The sequence below is a fragment of the Dipodomys merriami genome, unplaced genomic scaffold (genome assembly GCF_024711535.1).
Source record: "Dipodomys merriami isolate MVZ:Mamm:240054 unplaced genomic scaffold, mDipMer1.0.p SCAF_2, whole genome shotgun sequence".
In the NCBI taxonomy this organism is placed as follows: Eukaryota; Metazoa; Chordata; class Mammalia; order Rodentia; family Heteromyidae; genus Dipodomys; species Dipodomys merriami.
In genome coordinates, this window is record NW_027203381.1 from 115,570,515 (window position 1) to 115,586,859 (window position 16,345).

General features: G+C 42.9%; 1 protein-coding gene across 5 annotated transcripts in view; it reads right to left on the reverse strand.

Moving 5' to 3' along the window:
- Positions 1-16,345, reverse strand: part of Runx1 (RUNX family transcription factor 1) — an 803,982-nt gene that overhangs the window by 54,905 nt on the left and 732,732 nt on the right. For all 5 annotated transcript variants that reach the window (XM_070030639.1, XM_070030636.1, XM_070030638.1 and 2 more), the window contains one exon: positions 12,112-12,216. In XM_070030639.1, the coding sequence (XP_069886740.1) occupies positions 12,112-12,216 (105 nt within the window). The remainder of the gene's footprint in view (positions 1-12,111; positions 12,217-16,345) is intronic.

Below are 16,345 nucleotides of genomic sequence, written 5' to 3' on the forward strand. Positions count from 1 at the left end.
ACAGCAACTCACATAATGAATAGAATTCATATGATTATTCTCATCTTACAGATGCCTAGCAGAAGCTCTAGGTTATGGGAAGACATAGCTGATCTCACAGCAGCACCAGTGCATAATACTCCTTTAAGAAATGGGATTATACTTTTGGTAAAATGTGTGTGTGTTGGTACCAGGCTTACACTCAAATCCTGGGGCTGCCCAATAGCATTTTCCACTCAAGGATGGCACTGTACCACTTGAGCCATATAGCTCCATTTGGCTTTTTGCTAGGTAATTGGCGACCCGAGTCTCATGGACTTTTCTGTCCAGGTTGGCTTCAAACTGCCATCCTCTAATCTCAGCCTCCTGAGTAGTTAAGATTGCAGATGTGAGCTACCAGCCCTTGACATGGTAGGGAAAGATCACTTCTTTTCTGAGAAGCAAGACAATATAGTAAAGTTGCTATGCTTTGATGAGAAATGGATTTGTTGAAGCCATTGTTGTGCTTGGGTATTTGGAGTGACTAATAAGTAGAGTAAAAGGAGAAAGTCAAAAAAGCATTTATTATACTGTATCTTAAAGTGCCAATTTGACAGGATCTTTTTCCTTTATAAATAACTTAGAAATGGCCAAGATTTGGCTCCTACATGGGTAAAATTCCATCTGATTCCCCTCTTAAGGGAAAAAGAATGTGTGTGTGTGTGTGTGTGTGTGTCCCAGATATGTGCTTCAGTAATCCTAGGTACTATTTAAACAGCACATCTCTTTAAAGTGTTTTAAAGTAACCAGGTGATGATAGCTCATGCCTATAAACAGAGCTACTCAGGAGGTTGAGATCTGAAGATCGTTCAAAGCCAGCCCAGGTGAGAAAATCTGACAGACTCTATCTCCAATTAATCAAAAAACTGGACTGGAGGTGTGGCTCAAGTGGTAGAACTCCAGCTGTGAGTAAGAAAGACAAATGAGAGCACAAGGCTGAGTTCAAACCCTGGTATCAGCAGATAATCAAGCAGTCAATCAAGTGTAGTAAAGTGCCCAGCTCTATGTTATGTACTCACTTCACTCACGGCTCAAAATTTCTCCTAATAGCTGGGCACTGATGGCTCATGCCTATAATCCTGGCTACTCAGGAGGCTAAGATCTGAAGACTGGTTCAAAGCTAGCCAGGACAGAAAGTCTATGAGCCTTTTATCTCCAATTAGCCTCTAAAAAGCCAGAAGTAGAGCTGTGGCTCAAAGTAGTGGAGTGCTAGCCTTGAGCACAAAAGCTCAGGGACAGTGCTCACACCCTGAGTTCAAGCCCCAAGACTGGCATGCATACAGTCACAGACACACAGACACAGACACAGACACAGACAGACACACAGACACACCGACACACACACACACACACACCGACACACCGACACACACACACACACACACACACACACACACACACACACACACACACACTCATACTAGGATTACCATCATTTTGGTTTCACCCCCGAGTAGCTGAACATGAGGAGGTCTCTTTGGTCACCATGGAAAGGCAAGGTGGAATCAGACAACCATCTCTGGAGCCTGGGCCCTCAATTTCCTCTCCTGCCTTGATTCTTCTCATGCAATCCTCACATCCCAGTAAGGTTGGTACCAGAGAGCCCATTCTACAGATGGAGAAACTGAGCCACACAGTGGGGAAGCAGCAGAGACCACACCAGAAGCCAGGCTGGGGCCTAGTCCAGTTTCTTCTCTGACTCCCTGAAGCTCCTCTGGGCCCTTTAAACCCTCTGGTTCCGTTTTGAAACGCTGGGCAAGGTCAGCTGAGATCAAAAGATGCAATTCTATATATTTCTCTTTAGATCTTTAAAAATGAATGAATTGGAAATATCATAAAGTCACTTTAAGGTAAATGAAAATGAGGAGCTAGCAGAAACAAATCCAAAAAAAAGGGCCATAATTTATAATAAGATCCCAAAGGAATAACTTCTTTCAAATAATTACTTTTTATAAATGAGCAGAAAATGACTTATTAAGCCACAGTGAACAAAAGCAAAAGCAAAAGCAACAGCAATTGCAAAAAGCAGATAAAATATACAATATTTGAAGTGCCGGTACAGGAAAGCATTCCGAGTGATTTAGATACCATGTTAATCCTCGCTTTAATGAGTCTAGGGATAGGTAACTCCTGGATGTACCAAATTAATGTACTGCCATTAACTGACTTCACAGGAGTCTAAGGAGTTGGCAGATTCATTCCATGGCATTACCTTTAAGGCAAACAGAAAGAACTTAGCTTTGGGTACTTAAGTATTTATTTTAACCTTCGCTTTCACCTATGGGGGTGGTGGGAATCTAGAACATCTGCTCCTGGTTATAGCAAACCTTCCCAGAGATACTACAGAATATGTACCTAGCATTTGACGAAAATCATACTCTGAAAAACACCTTCCCATCCAACTAAACACCAGTGCCTTGTAATGTGTCTGATGAGATATTATACCTAATTTACTCTTTCCATAACATTCACATTTAATATTTCCCTAGGCCCCAAACTAACCTTCTAACAAAAAGGTTATCAGCAGGGGGTGGGAGGGTGGGGGGGAGAATGGGGGAGATGGGAAGGGATGGGAAGGGGAAACAAAGGAGGAGGCAACAATGCTTGATAAGAAATGTACTCATTTCCTTGCTCATGTAATTGTAACCCCTCTGTAGGTATTTTCACACACACACACACACACACACACACACATACACACACACACACACACACGTTTTCCAATAAAAAGCACATATCAAGAATAACTTGGAAATTGGCAATTTGATAAAAACACAGATCTAAGCTGTAATCCTAGCTACTCAGGAGTCTGAGATCCTAGGATGGCAGTTCAAGGCCAGCCTGGGAAGGAAAATCCATGAGACTCTTGTCTTCAATTAACCACCAAAAAACCAGAAGTGGCACTGTGGCTCAAAGTGGTAGTGTGCTAGCCTTGAGTGAAAGCTCAGGGATAGTGCTAGGCCCTGAGTTCAAGTCCCACAACTGATTAAAAACAAAAACCCAAACCAAAGCAAAACAAACACTCAGATCTAGGACGGTAGAGGTAGATTTTACCTATTTAATGGAAACTTATGAATATTGTCATCATCATTATTATTTTGATAGTGGCAGGGTTTTAAGTTGACTGTAATGCTTTCCTAGTTATACAGCTTACAAGAAAATATCTCTGACTCCGAGAGGATTTTGTTTCATAATAAAACATAGAAAGCAGCTAAAGGATGAACAACAAAAAAAGAAACAATTATAACCCAGTGGAAAGTGGAGAAACAGTGTTATAATGCCCCATGACAGCTGACTGACAACCACAACCCAGCAGTACGGGTTGGGGTCCATTTGGCCCCTTGGGAGACGGGCAGGGAAGGGATGGGCAGTGAGGAGGCACCATGTACCTGTGGAAGGGGTCTGAGCACTGTGCCTTGGACACAGAACTGGAAGTGCAGCTAACCACACTTCCATGCCTGCCAAGCCTGGCTGTGGTTAGAGATTCCAGGCACCCTGGGGAGATGAGCTGTGGCTTTGGCCAAATCTAGCCTAGTGCAACTGGCCTTCAATCTGCATGTTCCAACTCATGGATCCAATCAGCCTCAGATTGAAGGTATTTAAGGGGAAAGAAAACCGTCTGCCCTAAACATGATGGGCTTTTTTCCCCTGTCATTGTTCCCTAACCAATGCAATATAATAACTATTCATGTGGCACTTACACTGCATTTGGTATTATAAGACATCTGGAGACAGTTAAAACATACAGGAAGGTAAACATAGGTCATATACAAACACTCTGTCACTTCACACAAGGAAGTAGAAGATCCACAGACTTTCTGCAGCGAGAGAAGTCCTGGAACCCATCCATGTTCATAGGATATCAAAGAGCTGAGTGTAAGAACCTTGCATTTGCCAGGTGGGGCTGATGTCTCAGGCCTGTGATCCTCATTACTTGGGAGGCTGAGATCTGAGAATCGCAATTCAGAGACAGCCTAGGTAGAAAAGTCTGTGACACTCATCTCTAGTTAACCAGAAAAATAGTGGAAATAGAGATGTGGATCAAGTGGTAGAACACTAGCCTTGAGTTAAAAACCAAACCAAACCAAACAAGCAAGAGTGCAAGGCTCAGCACTGGGACACACACACACACACACACACACACACACACACACGTCTCTTTTCTAGCCTGCAGAGGACCCAACAGCAGATCTTAGCTACTAACTTTCCATGCTATTTAGACCTGATTTTTGCACACATTTTTCATAAAGTGTAGCATTCGGTGACAAGTTCATTGTACCCGTTTGGGACTTCGGAAAAGTGCCCAGAGTGTTTTAAGGCCTATACGTGTGCCAGAAAAGAAAGGCTCTAAATGCAAAATGCAACTGAAACCAAAAAAAGAATTTTTTAAAACATTATAAATGTTTAATTAATTTTTTAAAAAGCTACATTAGGGTAACTTCATGAATTTTTTAAATTTAGGGTTCCCTGGTCTCGTTGTTTGAAAGTTTCTCATTTCCAAAAGGATTCCAAAAGTAAAAATGAGTAAAAGCTGACTTTTTCTGAATAGTTCTCATGTGCCAGGCAGGACTCTAAATGGCCCATAGAAGCTGTACAATTAGAATGGCCACTGTTCCTGGATGGCTGGTCCAGATAATCGCTTAGGTATCAGCACCCCAAAGTCAGTAAGTGCAAATGTGGGAACCCCAATTCACAATCTCATGTAAAAACACAAAACAAAACAACAAAGCCATTCTGCAGCATAGAAATTGGGGCCACACACACACACAAAACAAGTTACAAATGAGTTAAAACAAATATAATGCCCTTTCAAAGTCTCCCAGTCCCCTCCAAAAAAGACAGAGGGAGGCTCAGTGTACACTCCGTGTGTGTGTGTGTGTGTGTGTGTGTGTGTGTGTGTGTGTGTGTGTGTGTGTGTGTGTGTGTGTGTGTGTGTGTGTGTGTGTGTGTGTGTGTGTGTGTGTGTGTGTGCCTTTGTTGATGAGCCCCTAGGATGCCCTGGCCTGCGGAAGGAGGCTTCCAGGAAAGGAGTCCTGTATGTTGGGGTGTGGGGAGCCCATGGCTCTGTTTTGCTGATGAGATTTTGTTACCCCCTTCAAGTGGGAACTAATTTAGAGATTATCTCATCCCATCGTCTAGTTTGACCAAAGAGGAAAATGAGGACTAAAGTATTAAAGATAATTGCCCAAAGTTCACACCCACAGGTCTGGTGGCGCCAGCGTGAAAATCCAGGTCCCAGAGTTGAGGATCCAGAAATCTCTTTACACATTTTAAGATTAAGGAACAGAAGCCTACATACAGACAATACTTTTCTTTCAGCATGTCATATACTAAATTCTAGGAGGACTGTGATATATTTAGTTTAGATCTCAACTTCAGTGGTATGAGAGATAAAATTGAAGAAACGGTCCAAATTTCACATGTAGGTTTTTTTTTTTTTTTTTCCTTTGCCTCTTCCAGCATCAGAGAAAGCTCTAGATTGCTTCTCGGAGCTCTGTTTTTCTTTTTCTTTTTTTATATCAACACAAATGCAATCTTTAAAAAAAAATCTTTGTGTCTGGAGTAGCTACCAAGCATTCTCAGACCCCCTCCCCTGCCCACTCTGAGTTATGTTGGGTGGGCTACTACTGCTGCTAGACATAGGACCATCTAACCCTTGTGCGCCCTCCCACATTCCCATTGGTCCCAGAAACCCTTCCAGATGTTAGCCTGGATTCAGGGACCAAGAGACTCTTTATGCACAGAAAATTCTTCCTTCCTGCTCTAGTTTCATACAGCTAAAATAATCAGCAGGAAGAGGTTCTAAAAATCATTGGAAAAGTTTAGGCTGGTGATCATTAACATTTAAAACAAGAACAAGAACAAACTACCTTTGCTAAGTCTTCAGGTAATTAGCTTACTCCATGGACATCAAAGTACCAGGCGATGGTAGCCAGTGTCTCCTCCCAAGCTTGAGATGCTGAGGGAATACTAGCAAGTAGAGTATGGCCTACGTTCTTTTACTTTATATCTCCATGGGAGGGAAGGAAGAACTGTCTCCTTTTCCCTGGTGGATCAGAATTTCATGTCTGTCTGTCTATCTATCTATCTATCTATCTATCTATCTATCTATCTATCTATCTATCTATCTATCTATCTACCTACCTACCTACCTACCTACCTACCTACCTACCTACCTATCTATCTATCTATCTATCTATCTATCTATCTATCTATCTATCTATCTATCTATCTATCTATCTATCTTGTCGGTCTGTCTGTCTGTCTGTCTATCTATCTAATGTCCATCCATCCATCTATCTATTTTGATGGAACTGGGGTTTAAACTCAGAACCTGGCACTTGCTAGATAGGTGCTCTACCACTTGAGTTACAGCTGAGCCTTATATGTTTTAGACTATTATTTACCTAGGGTCTTGTGATTTCTGCCTAGCCTCAGACCATGATCTTCCCATCTATGTCTCCACTTAACTAGGATAAGTGCATACCACCACTACCAGGCCTGGCTTATTGGTTAAGATGGGTCTTGCTAACTTTTGGCCCCTGTTAGCCTCAAACTACGATTCTCTTGATCTCTGGCTCTTAAAAAAATCATATATTTGAAAAATCCAAGGAGTGAGGGGAGTGGGAGACCATATTCATTACAAAAGAGTTATGCCAGAAGCAATTTACTGTGAACAAGGTGATCATGTTTTGGTAAGGGCAACATTAAGATCCCACACTGTGCACACAGACCTTTGGTGAAACCCTTGACTGAAGAGGAAACTAGATGCAGATGGTTGACCTGGTGGTTGAATTTGGTTGTGTGTGTGTGTGTGTGTGTGTGTGTGTGTGTGTGTGTGTGTGTGTGTGTGTGTGTGTGTGTGTGTGTGTGTGTGTGTGTGTGTGTGTGTGTGTGTGTGTGTGTGTGTGTGTGTGTGTATACCGGTACTAGGGCTTGAACTCAGCTAGGACACCATCCCTTAGCTTTGCACTCAAGGCTAATGATCACTAGGGCCACAACTCTACTTCTAGCCTTTGGGTGGTTAATTGGAGATAAGAGTCTCCTAGATTTTCCTGCCCATGCTGGCTTCAGATCTGAACAATGCTCAGATCTGAACCTCCTGAGTAACTAGGATTACAGGTGTGAGCCACTGGTGCCCAGTGTAGTGCAGTATATTTTATTGTCCCATTGATATCAGGTCCCCAAGCACATCTCCATGGCATGCAGAACAAACTGCTTGTATCAGTGTCTGTATAGCAGGCACTGCCGAGGGGGTCTTAGTTCACTCTAGCCCTACCAGGAAGAAAAGAAGAGTCTCTCCTGTCCGTACAGGTTGGCGAGAGGCACAGGGTTTGGCTTTTTCCAAGAGAACCATATGTAAACCAGACCCATATCAATAAACTCCCCTAATAAAAAATTCAGAGTTACAATACAACAAAGCTCAAATGACAACACAGTTTAAAAAAACTGACTATGGCGTCGGTGGATTCTCTTGTCTAGATTGCTGAGTTGCAGTTCTGGCTCACTGGTGTGACCTTGAGTTTGGTTCTCGGTTCAAGGTTTGATAAATGAATCTACTTGAAGTACTTTGAACAATGTTGGGTAAATAATTAACACTATCTCATGTTAGCTATTATTATTATTATTATTATTATTAAGAGAAAGTAACTTTTCAGTGCTAGGGATCAAGCCCAGGACTTTATGTATACCAAGCAAGCACTCTATCACTAATCCACATGTCCAACCTTTGAAAATAATGTGAAAGAATACCCTACACGTTAATTATAAGAACCCATGACACACTCATCTCATATATTTCTGATGGTCTTATGTATTCTTTTGTTGTTCAGTCCTGGGATTGAACTCAGGGTCTTGTGCATGCAAAGCAAGTGCTCTATCACTAAGCTACATCTCAGGCTCTGATTTTAAGTATGTTTAAGTCCAAAGTACCATCAGTTTACAAGTACTTTTCATGGATTTCTCTTCTTCATTTGAAATTTACTTACAGCACACAGACCTTTATATGTATATGTATGTGTGTATATGTAGATAGATAGATAGATAGATAGATATAAATATAGATATACACACATGCCTATATAGACATGTGTCTATACATTCACATACAAAGATAGATATACTAGGCTTGCTATTTCCTTTCAAAATAATAGAAGAAAATTATATTCATGTGACATAGCTCAACGAAGTACTTTAAAAATCACTGAACACTACAAGTTAGGCATTTCAGTTAGCCTATTTTGACTATGACTCCCTATTAAGTTAAAAAAAAAAAAAAGAATCACCAGTCACCAAGAAGACTAGCATCCCAGTAAGCTCTCCAAAGCTCTGAGGGACAACTGCATCTTGCCATCTGTTACTGCAATCGTGAGATCAAGTTGAACACAGCACCTATGAAGCAGGCCTTTACCCAAGGGAAGAAGTTATCCCAGATTTGGCCAGTGTGTTTCAGTGACCGTATGCTTTTCAGTGAAGTTTCTCAGTGTTCTGTATGTAACAGTTACCTGTGCATTCGGTGACAGCTGCCCATGTCACTCCAGCAGTCCAGCCCCAAAGGTAGCTAGTACCCTGCGTGTTCACTCTCCCAGCCTTCCCTCAGCGAATGCCTTTCTCCATTGCATTGAATCCAAACATGCATTCCAATTATGTCATGAAATATCTGTAGGAAATGTCTTTTTGTCTCTGAGTATTCCCACAATCAACTAAAATACAGACATATAGACTGAGAGCTAGGCTCCTTCGAGATATAAAAAGGAAAGAAAATACCTCTTAAAAACCTTCTATTTTGATTTAAAAAAAAAAAACCTCCTTTTACCATATCTTTTATGCTTACACCATCTTACAAGCAAGCTAAATATTATACATGCTAACTTACAACAGACCACTCACCACTGCTTGTAAGAAATGATCTCAGGCAGAAAGTATCTTCTGATAATATATGTTCTTCGGAACAAATGTAACTTTCAACAATTGCTAATTTCTGTATTGGTCTGAGATGTAAAAATTTCCCACAGGATGTGGGAAAAACAAGTTTTGATTTGTTAAGTGGAAGGATGGCTACTATAGAAAAGGGAGTAGCCACTGAATTTGCAAAACACTTCTATCTACCTGGAATATGCTATTTATAAGATTCCACACTGAAAACAGTGGTGAAGGAGGAAAACCTTGAATTTTTCATCTGTATGACTGATAGATGGGGTACAACAGGGTTTTTCTTCTCAATTCTTTATTCAGACAGCGGGTTGAATGAGTTAAGCTTTCTCTCTGGTCTTTGGCACAAACACTTCAAGTGGAAGTACCACACCTTCAATGAAGTGCCACCATCTGCCATTCCTAGGCAACCGTAGAGCCGGGACGGATGTGAGAGATCATATAGTCAGTTCCTCACTTGAAACACAAGGACACAGATGACATACATACAAGAGTTTGGTACCCCTGGAGAGATGAGCAGATGATCCCTCCTCTAGATGAATGGACACCAAGGAGGAATTCTTCATTCTCATCTTGGCTTCATCACCAGCCACTTCCTTTCACCCTCAGCAAATTACTTCCTTTCTCTGGGGCTGTTTTTTCTTATCTCTTTCTTAAGTGACTATCTTGTAGGCTTTCAAAGTGCTGGGCTTCCTGAGACAAGACAACTTTGCAATAATATTCAACTTGGGCCTGGAGTGGTTCCATGAATCCAGAGACTAACACCACAAACATGTCCTGATGGACATGCATGGTCTTCCCTTACCATTACATTAGAAAGTGCCCATGGGCACAGCTCCACTCATAAGTAGTCAATCAAGACACGCAGATGAGAAGAGAACACAAGACTGAAAAACCTGGACCACCTTGGCAGAAAAGTTAGCGTTTCCCAAGTGGCACTAAAAAAAAAAATCTGCCTGCATTTGCTTTTTTTCTAGAACTCACTTGTGAAACACATGAGCCTGCCTACCTGGAGCTGTAACACCTATTTATATCATACTTTATCCTTATTTCCACCCATTTAATTTTTCCCTAGACCCTCAAATTCCATTAGGCAGGAAAGGCTGCATACAAATGGTGCCTCTTGGAGCAAATCTCTTGCGTCTGCTCTCCTACAAACTGTTTTCTTAAGTTATAAAACAGCAGGAGCTATGTAAACTGTATAGACGGGCAGCCTATTACAATCGAGAGAATTTCCCCTCTGCTTGCCAATTCTTAAAAGTCACGGCAGCTACCATTCCTTTGCTGAAGCTCAACCACCACATGGTCAGTTATTTAAATGTTCCAGGAAGTGTGGGCTGGCAGGGAGGCCAATACCGGACTTCTTCCACACGAAAGGAGGGGGAAATAGAGGCCCCATAAAAAGGTCCTCTGGGTAAAGCATCTCCATCAGCCTGGTCAGTGTGTGAAATCACCAACAGCTGGTTGCTGTAGAGATTCTACAGCATCTGTGTGAGGCTGCCAGCCGCATAGCTACCCTCGTGTCTGCCCTGTTATCCTGCTCACCTGGCCCTGCACCTAGCTATCCTGTGAACCTGCTTCCTCTCTGGTCCTCTACTCGAAGATTTATGTCACATGTCATGCGGGATCATTGTATGTCTTTAGCTTAGCCCAACCAGGTCTGTATTGGGCAATGGCTCTGTAGACCCGTGATTTGGTCTGCTTGCTACGCTCATATGAAGAAGAATCAAGGGGTATCACTGAGTCCCAGAGCTTCCTAAATCTGGTATGGCCAAGATGCCCCAATGGGCTTAAAAAGCAAAGGCTGAAAGAGCCCTCCAGGGAAAATCAAAGTCACAAGTGGAAATGCACGTAAGGAGACTCAAACACAGAGCAGCACAATCTGCCGGCTGGCTCAGAAGGCGTGGGGCTCTCTGTGGCTCTACCCACAGAGAATCAGGGAAGCCAGGCAGCTGGTAGAATGTATCTTACAGGTAGCCTTTCCTGCATGCCCGCAGGAAAGGTGGGCACAAGCTGCAGTGACCAATGAATGCCTGGTAGAGGACCACATCCCAGAGGGCCATTTCGAGCACACAGGGTACAGAACCATCACACTGAGCTGTGAAGGAGACTGGAGCAGAGACAAAGGAGGGGGGGGTGGAGGGAGGGGGGACTGCAGGGGGGTTGACAGGGATCACTCACATCCCCTGAAGAGCAAGCGTCCCTGCCTACATCACTCATTTCGTTCAATTGTATAAAGAAGTTCTCGTTATTATCTGCATTGCACAGAAGATAAATCAGAGGTGCCCAGAGAGCCTCTGACACCTGCTGAGGGCTAAAGAACTCTATTTCCATGGCCCCAGAAGTCACCATAGTCTTAATTTCATTGACCTTTCCACATCACAGACTAAAGAAGAAGACCCATTAAAAACAATTTCCCCCCCAAACTCAGAGGAGAGAAAAATGTTACACTAGGAACCTGGCAGAGTGAGGAGATGCCAAGGTTTGTCAGCTCACAGACCTGGAAGCGTAACCTCTCCTGAGGTCCTGGCAGGGAGGGGCTCAGGAGACACGAGAGTGTTACTTCTGTGTTTCCTCAAAGATAGTCATTAAGTCACCATGAAGACATCTTTCCTGCAGACTAAACAACCCTACTCATTCTTTAAAAAAAAAATGCTTTCCTCACAGAAGCTATTTTTTAGGGCTTATCTTTCTATATTTACTGGTCTTTACTGGTCTTCCAAGCACTTTTCTGCCCTCCCATCGCTATTTTGAACAATTCCATAATAAGATTGTGATATGTGACCAAGAGGGAGGGAAAGGTTGTTATCATCGTTCTCATTTCCAGCCTTCACCACTTAATCCAAGGCTAGTAGAGATGGCAGTTGGTCCCAGCGGTCCACTAGGACCTTCTGGTGTCTTGGCTACTTCTGTTTGATCATCTTCCACTTGCTGTTGGCCTTCACTATGTATTTGAGGGTCTGATCTTTAATCTCAAACGGATGCCAAATGGTTCTCAGGCCCTTGAATAGTCTGCTTTCCTTCTGTTCTCTCAGTGAATATGTTTGAGGAACGAAGGTGTGAACAGTACGAGTTCTCCTCCCCAGAGGGCCCGACATCTCCCCCCCGAGGAGAAGCTGAAACCATAGATTATGCGGTTCCCAAGAGTGTAGCCCCACTTACTTCGGGGTTCCCGGGGACCATCCACGGTGATTTTGATAGCTCTGTGGTAGGTGGCGACTTGTGGTGGGTTTGTGAAGACGGTGATGGTCAGAGTGAAGCTCTTCCCTGTTGAGACACAAAACAGAATAGAGAAGATTGAGGGATGACCTGAATCACCTGCTGGCAAGTGGAGGTTAACTCCCGCCCCCCAGGCCTCACGCTGGGAAGGTGACAGGGCATCACTACAAAGGATTAGGTTTCCCAACCCTCCCTTGGGTCTGGCTTTGCTTACACGCTGGAATGCACACTGATGCTATTATTGCTAGGTGTGACACTCCACACAGTTAGAAGGCTTTAATTTCATCACCACTGAACAACACAGGATCAAGAGCAATTTGAGTTTATGTTTCTTCCACATCAAGACTCAGAATCACTCCAGTACTACATACACACACACACACACACACACACACACACACACACACACACACACACACACACACACACGCACACACACACACACAAAATTATTCCTGCCCAGTGTCAGTGGCTTGTGCCTATAATTCTAGCTACTCAGGAGGCTGAAATCTGAGGATCACAGTTCAAAGCCAGCCTAGGTGAAAAATCTTATCTCCAATTAGTTAGCAAAAAGCTGGAAGTGGGAGCTATGGCTCAAGTGGTAGAGCATTAATTGAGCTAAAAAGCCAGTCAAGAATATAAGGGTATGAGTTCAAGTCCTCTACTGGTGCGCACACACACACACACACACACACACACACACACACACACACACACACACACACACACACACACACACACACACACGGCTCAGAATCAGAATGAGAGCTATTGACTTCCTAGTTGCTCTTCTTCTACTCCCCATTGCTCTCACAATTCTACATAAAATTAGAGCAAAGAGGAAACATAAAATGAGATCCATCTTTCTTCTCTATCTCTGTATTTCTATGGATTAAAAAAAGGTAGCATTTTTAAATTTAAAGGTAAATTAAAAGTTTATTCGAATTAGAATTATGAATTAGAATAATTAGGATTATTATTGTGAAGGGTAAACAAAGGAGGAGGCTGCAATGCTTGGTAAGAAATGTATGCATTATCCTGCCCATGTAATTGTAGCCCCTCTGTACAGTATGTTCTCAAATAAAATAAAATAATATTAAAAAAAGAATAATTAGGATTATTATAATCTAAATTTTGAATCAGAATTATTCTATCTAGATTTTAAAATATTAATTGCTGCTTGATTTTAAATATTAATTGGAAATACTGGATTTTTATCAGAACTACTCATGGGATTGGCCAGAATGAAAGTGATGACCACTAAATAAACTCACAGATCAACATTCAACTTACATCTAATGATTCAATAAAAACCATTGTACAAATATATACATAGATCATTAAGGAAATATTGAACATATAAGTATGAAAGGTGAGCTCAACTTCATTGTTTGTGTTTAATACTTTACACATTCCGTCTTGGTAAAGTGGCTTTGAGGATGAATTCTGGCTAAGACCTCTTTGTATCGCAATGTTCTTGCTTAGAAGATGGGTACATTCAACTTTTCCTACCTTATAAATTTGTAGGGAAATAAAATTAGCCCATGTGAATAAAACCATTAATATGGTCTGGCACCTAGCATTCTGAAATGTTTATGCTTCCTAGAACTCCACAATGGGATCTTAATGTTTGATTATGTAGGCATTAAATTCAGTATCTCTGTAATAGTTCTCCAATTAACACAATGTCTTCTCTAACTCAAGTAATATAAAATGAAACAAAATAAAACAGAAAAGCAAACCATGCTCCCTTACCTGCTCTAAACGTTATTTGCCATTTAAAAAGCCAAACTACCTTCCTTTCCTAAGTTAGAACAGAATATTTCCAACTACCATTCATGTTTGAATACATAGGACACACAGGAATGTCAACGAGACTATATAATCTTTGACCACAGTGAGCCAGCAATTCCTAATCATTAAAAACCCTCCACCAGACAAAGCTGGGAAATAGCGGCACAAACCTATAATCCCAGTTACAAAAAGCTGAAAATGAAACTGTGGTTCAAGGGGAAGAATGCTAGCGATGAGACAAGTGGAAGCAGCAGGCCCTGAGTTCAAGCCCAGTGTGCATGCGTGCACATGCGCGCGCGCACACACACACACACACACACACACACACACACACGCACTCCCCAAGTATTCACACTGTATCTATTAAAGAGAAGAGCAGCTGTTGAAGTTTTACCAACCAGGAAGCCTGCTCTGCACCCATGGCTCCATTGCCAATGTCATGGCTAACCTGTCGAATGGACCAGGCAAAGATACTTTCTAGGCTGTGAGATTCCACTCAGACAGAGCCTGGCAGCACAAGAGGCTCTGCCTCTCCTGGAAGAGCTCTAAGAATCCACCATCTTTAGATACCCTTCAGCAACACTGGCATGTAGGATCAGAAGTGGAGGAGGGGGACAAAAGAACCTCAGGTGGGCCTAGCAAGGAGGGTGTCCTCATGGGCTCCCCGCTGGAGGCGCCAATGGTGCCTTTTGGGCGCTTTCAGTGTCGCCAGTCTCCTTTGCCTGCCGTAGCTCCAACCCCTGCCTTCATCTTCACATGGCTGAGGCCCCATTGTGTGGTCCCGGCGCCCAATCCCTCTCACCTTTTAAGGGCACCCATGATGGACACGAATCCCAGTGGGATTTATCTTTAGCTTTACTTCATCTCTGCAGTCACTGTGGCTAAATGAGAGCATTTGCTGCGATTCCCAGGGGACCTGAATGTAGAGAGGATTCTACGCAGCCCAGCGCCAACACGTAATATCCCAAGAGTTTGTGTCACAACATAGAGCCCAAAGGACAAGAATGAACGTCAGGATCAGTAACACTGGCATCTGAGGTCTGTGTACAACTTACAACTTTTCAAAAGTCTTTCTCCTAGGCTATTTCATTTGATGCTTCCAACCATCTCAGGAAATAAGACTGATTTTGCTTCCTTCAATTAATAGGAAGCAAAGCTAAGACTCACAGAAGTTAGGTCACTTTTTTAAAGGTCAGTCACACAGCTTGTACACACAGACGGCCCTGGAGCCCTCCTCTTCCCCGGCCCCCTTACATTCACTGTTCTTTGCATTATTGCCATTGATGTCACCAATCTCCACCAGCAAACACTGTACCACCAGCATCAGCAATCTAAGCTCATGGTATAAAAGTACCATGCTTGCTGGGTGCTGGTGGTTCACACGTGTGATCTTAGCTACTTAGAAGGCTGAGATGTGAGGATCGAGGTCAAAGCCGGCTAGGACAGGAAAGTCTAGGAGACTCTTATTTCCAGTGAATCAACAAAAAGCTGGAACTGGAACTAGCCTTAAGTGTAAACACTAAGGGGCAATTCCCAGGCTTGGAGTTCAAGCCCTCGAACCAGCATAAATAAATAGTGAATGAATCAATAAATGAACGCTTACATAAAGCACCATCTCTACCACCACCCCTCCCCCAAAGAAAACTGCTCGTGAACTGTACTTGACAGTTAACTGTGAACTTGGGTTAGAGTTCAGCAACAGTTTTTTCCTGAGCTGGATTTTGGGCTTTTGAATTCTGGCGGTGTCCTCCAGGTTAATTACACTAGCCTACGTGGGATGGACACTGAATCAGAGCAGGGACTTGCGAAATCATTGCTATCATCATAATTCTTATCATTTTGGGCTTAGGATTTTTCTTTGTGCTGGTACTGGAGCTTGAACACATGGCCTGGTTGCTGTCCCCTAGCTTTTGTACTTAAGGCTATTGCTCTACTACTTGAGCCTCAGCTCTGCTTTGGATGTTTTGCTGGTTAGCTGGAGTTAAAGAGTCTCCTAGACGTCCCTTCCCTGGCTGGCTTTGAACCTTGATCCTTACATCTCAGCCTCCTGAGTAGCTAGGATTACAGGTGTGACCACTGGCTTCCAGCATGATTTTTATGTATCGTCAATAGGAACTTCTGTCCAGCCTAAGCAGTGAGGATGAGTGTGGCATTTCCATCCCAGTAACTTGGTTTCCCAGGAGGATAGAAGCTCCTGGTCTCCCTCGGCTCTGTTTACAGTTTTGAGTACCAGGCCATCTGCTTTCTTTATCTTACAGACCGTGGTGACTTTGGGTTTTGTTTCATAGGAAAACCTGCCTTCCTCTTCGTTTGTGTTCTTCCTGTCAGACCTGGCATCAGCCTTCACAACGGGCTCCAGGTAGCCACGGGGCATGTCTGACTG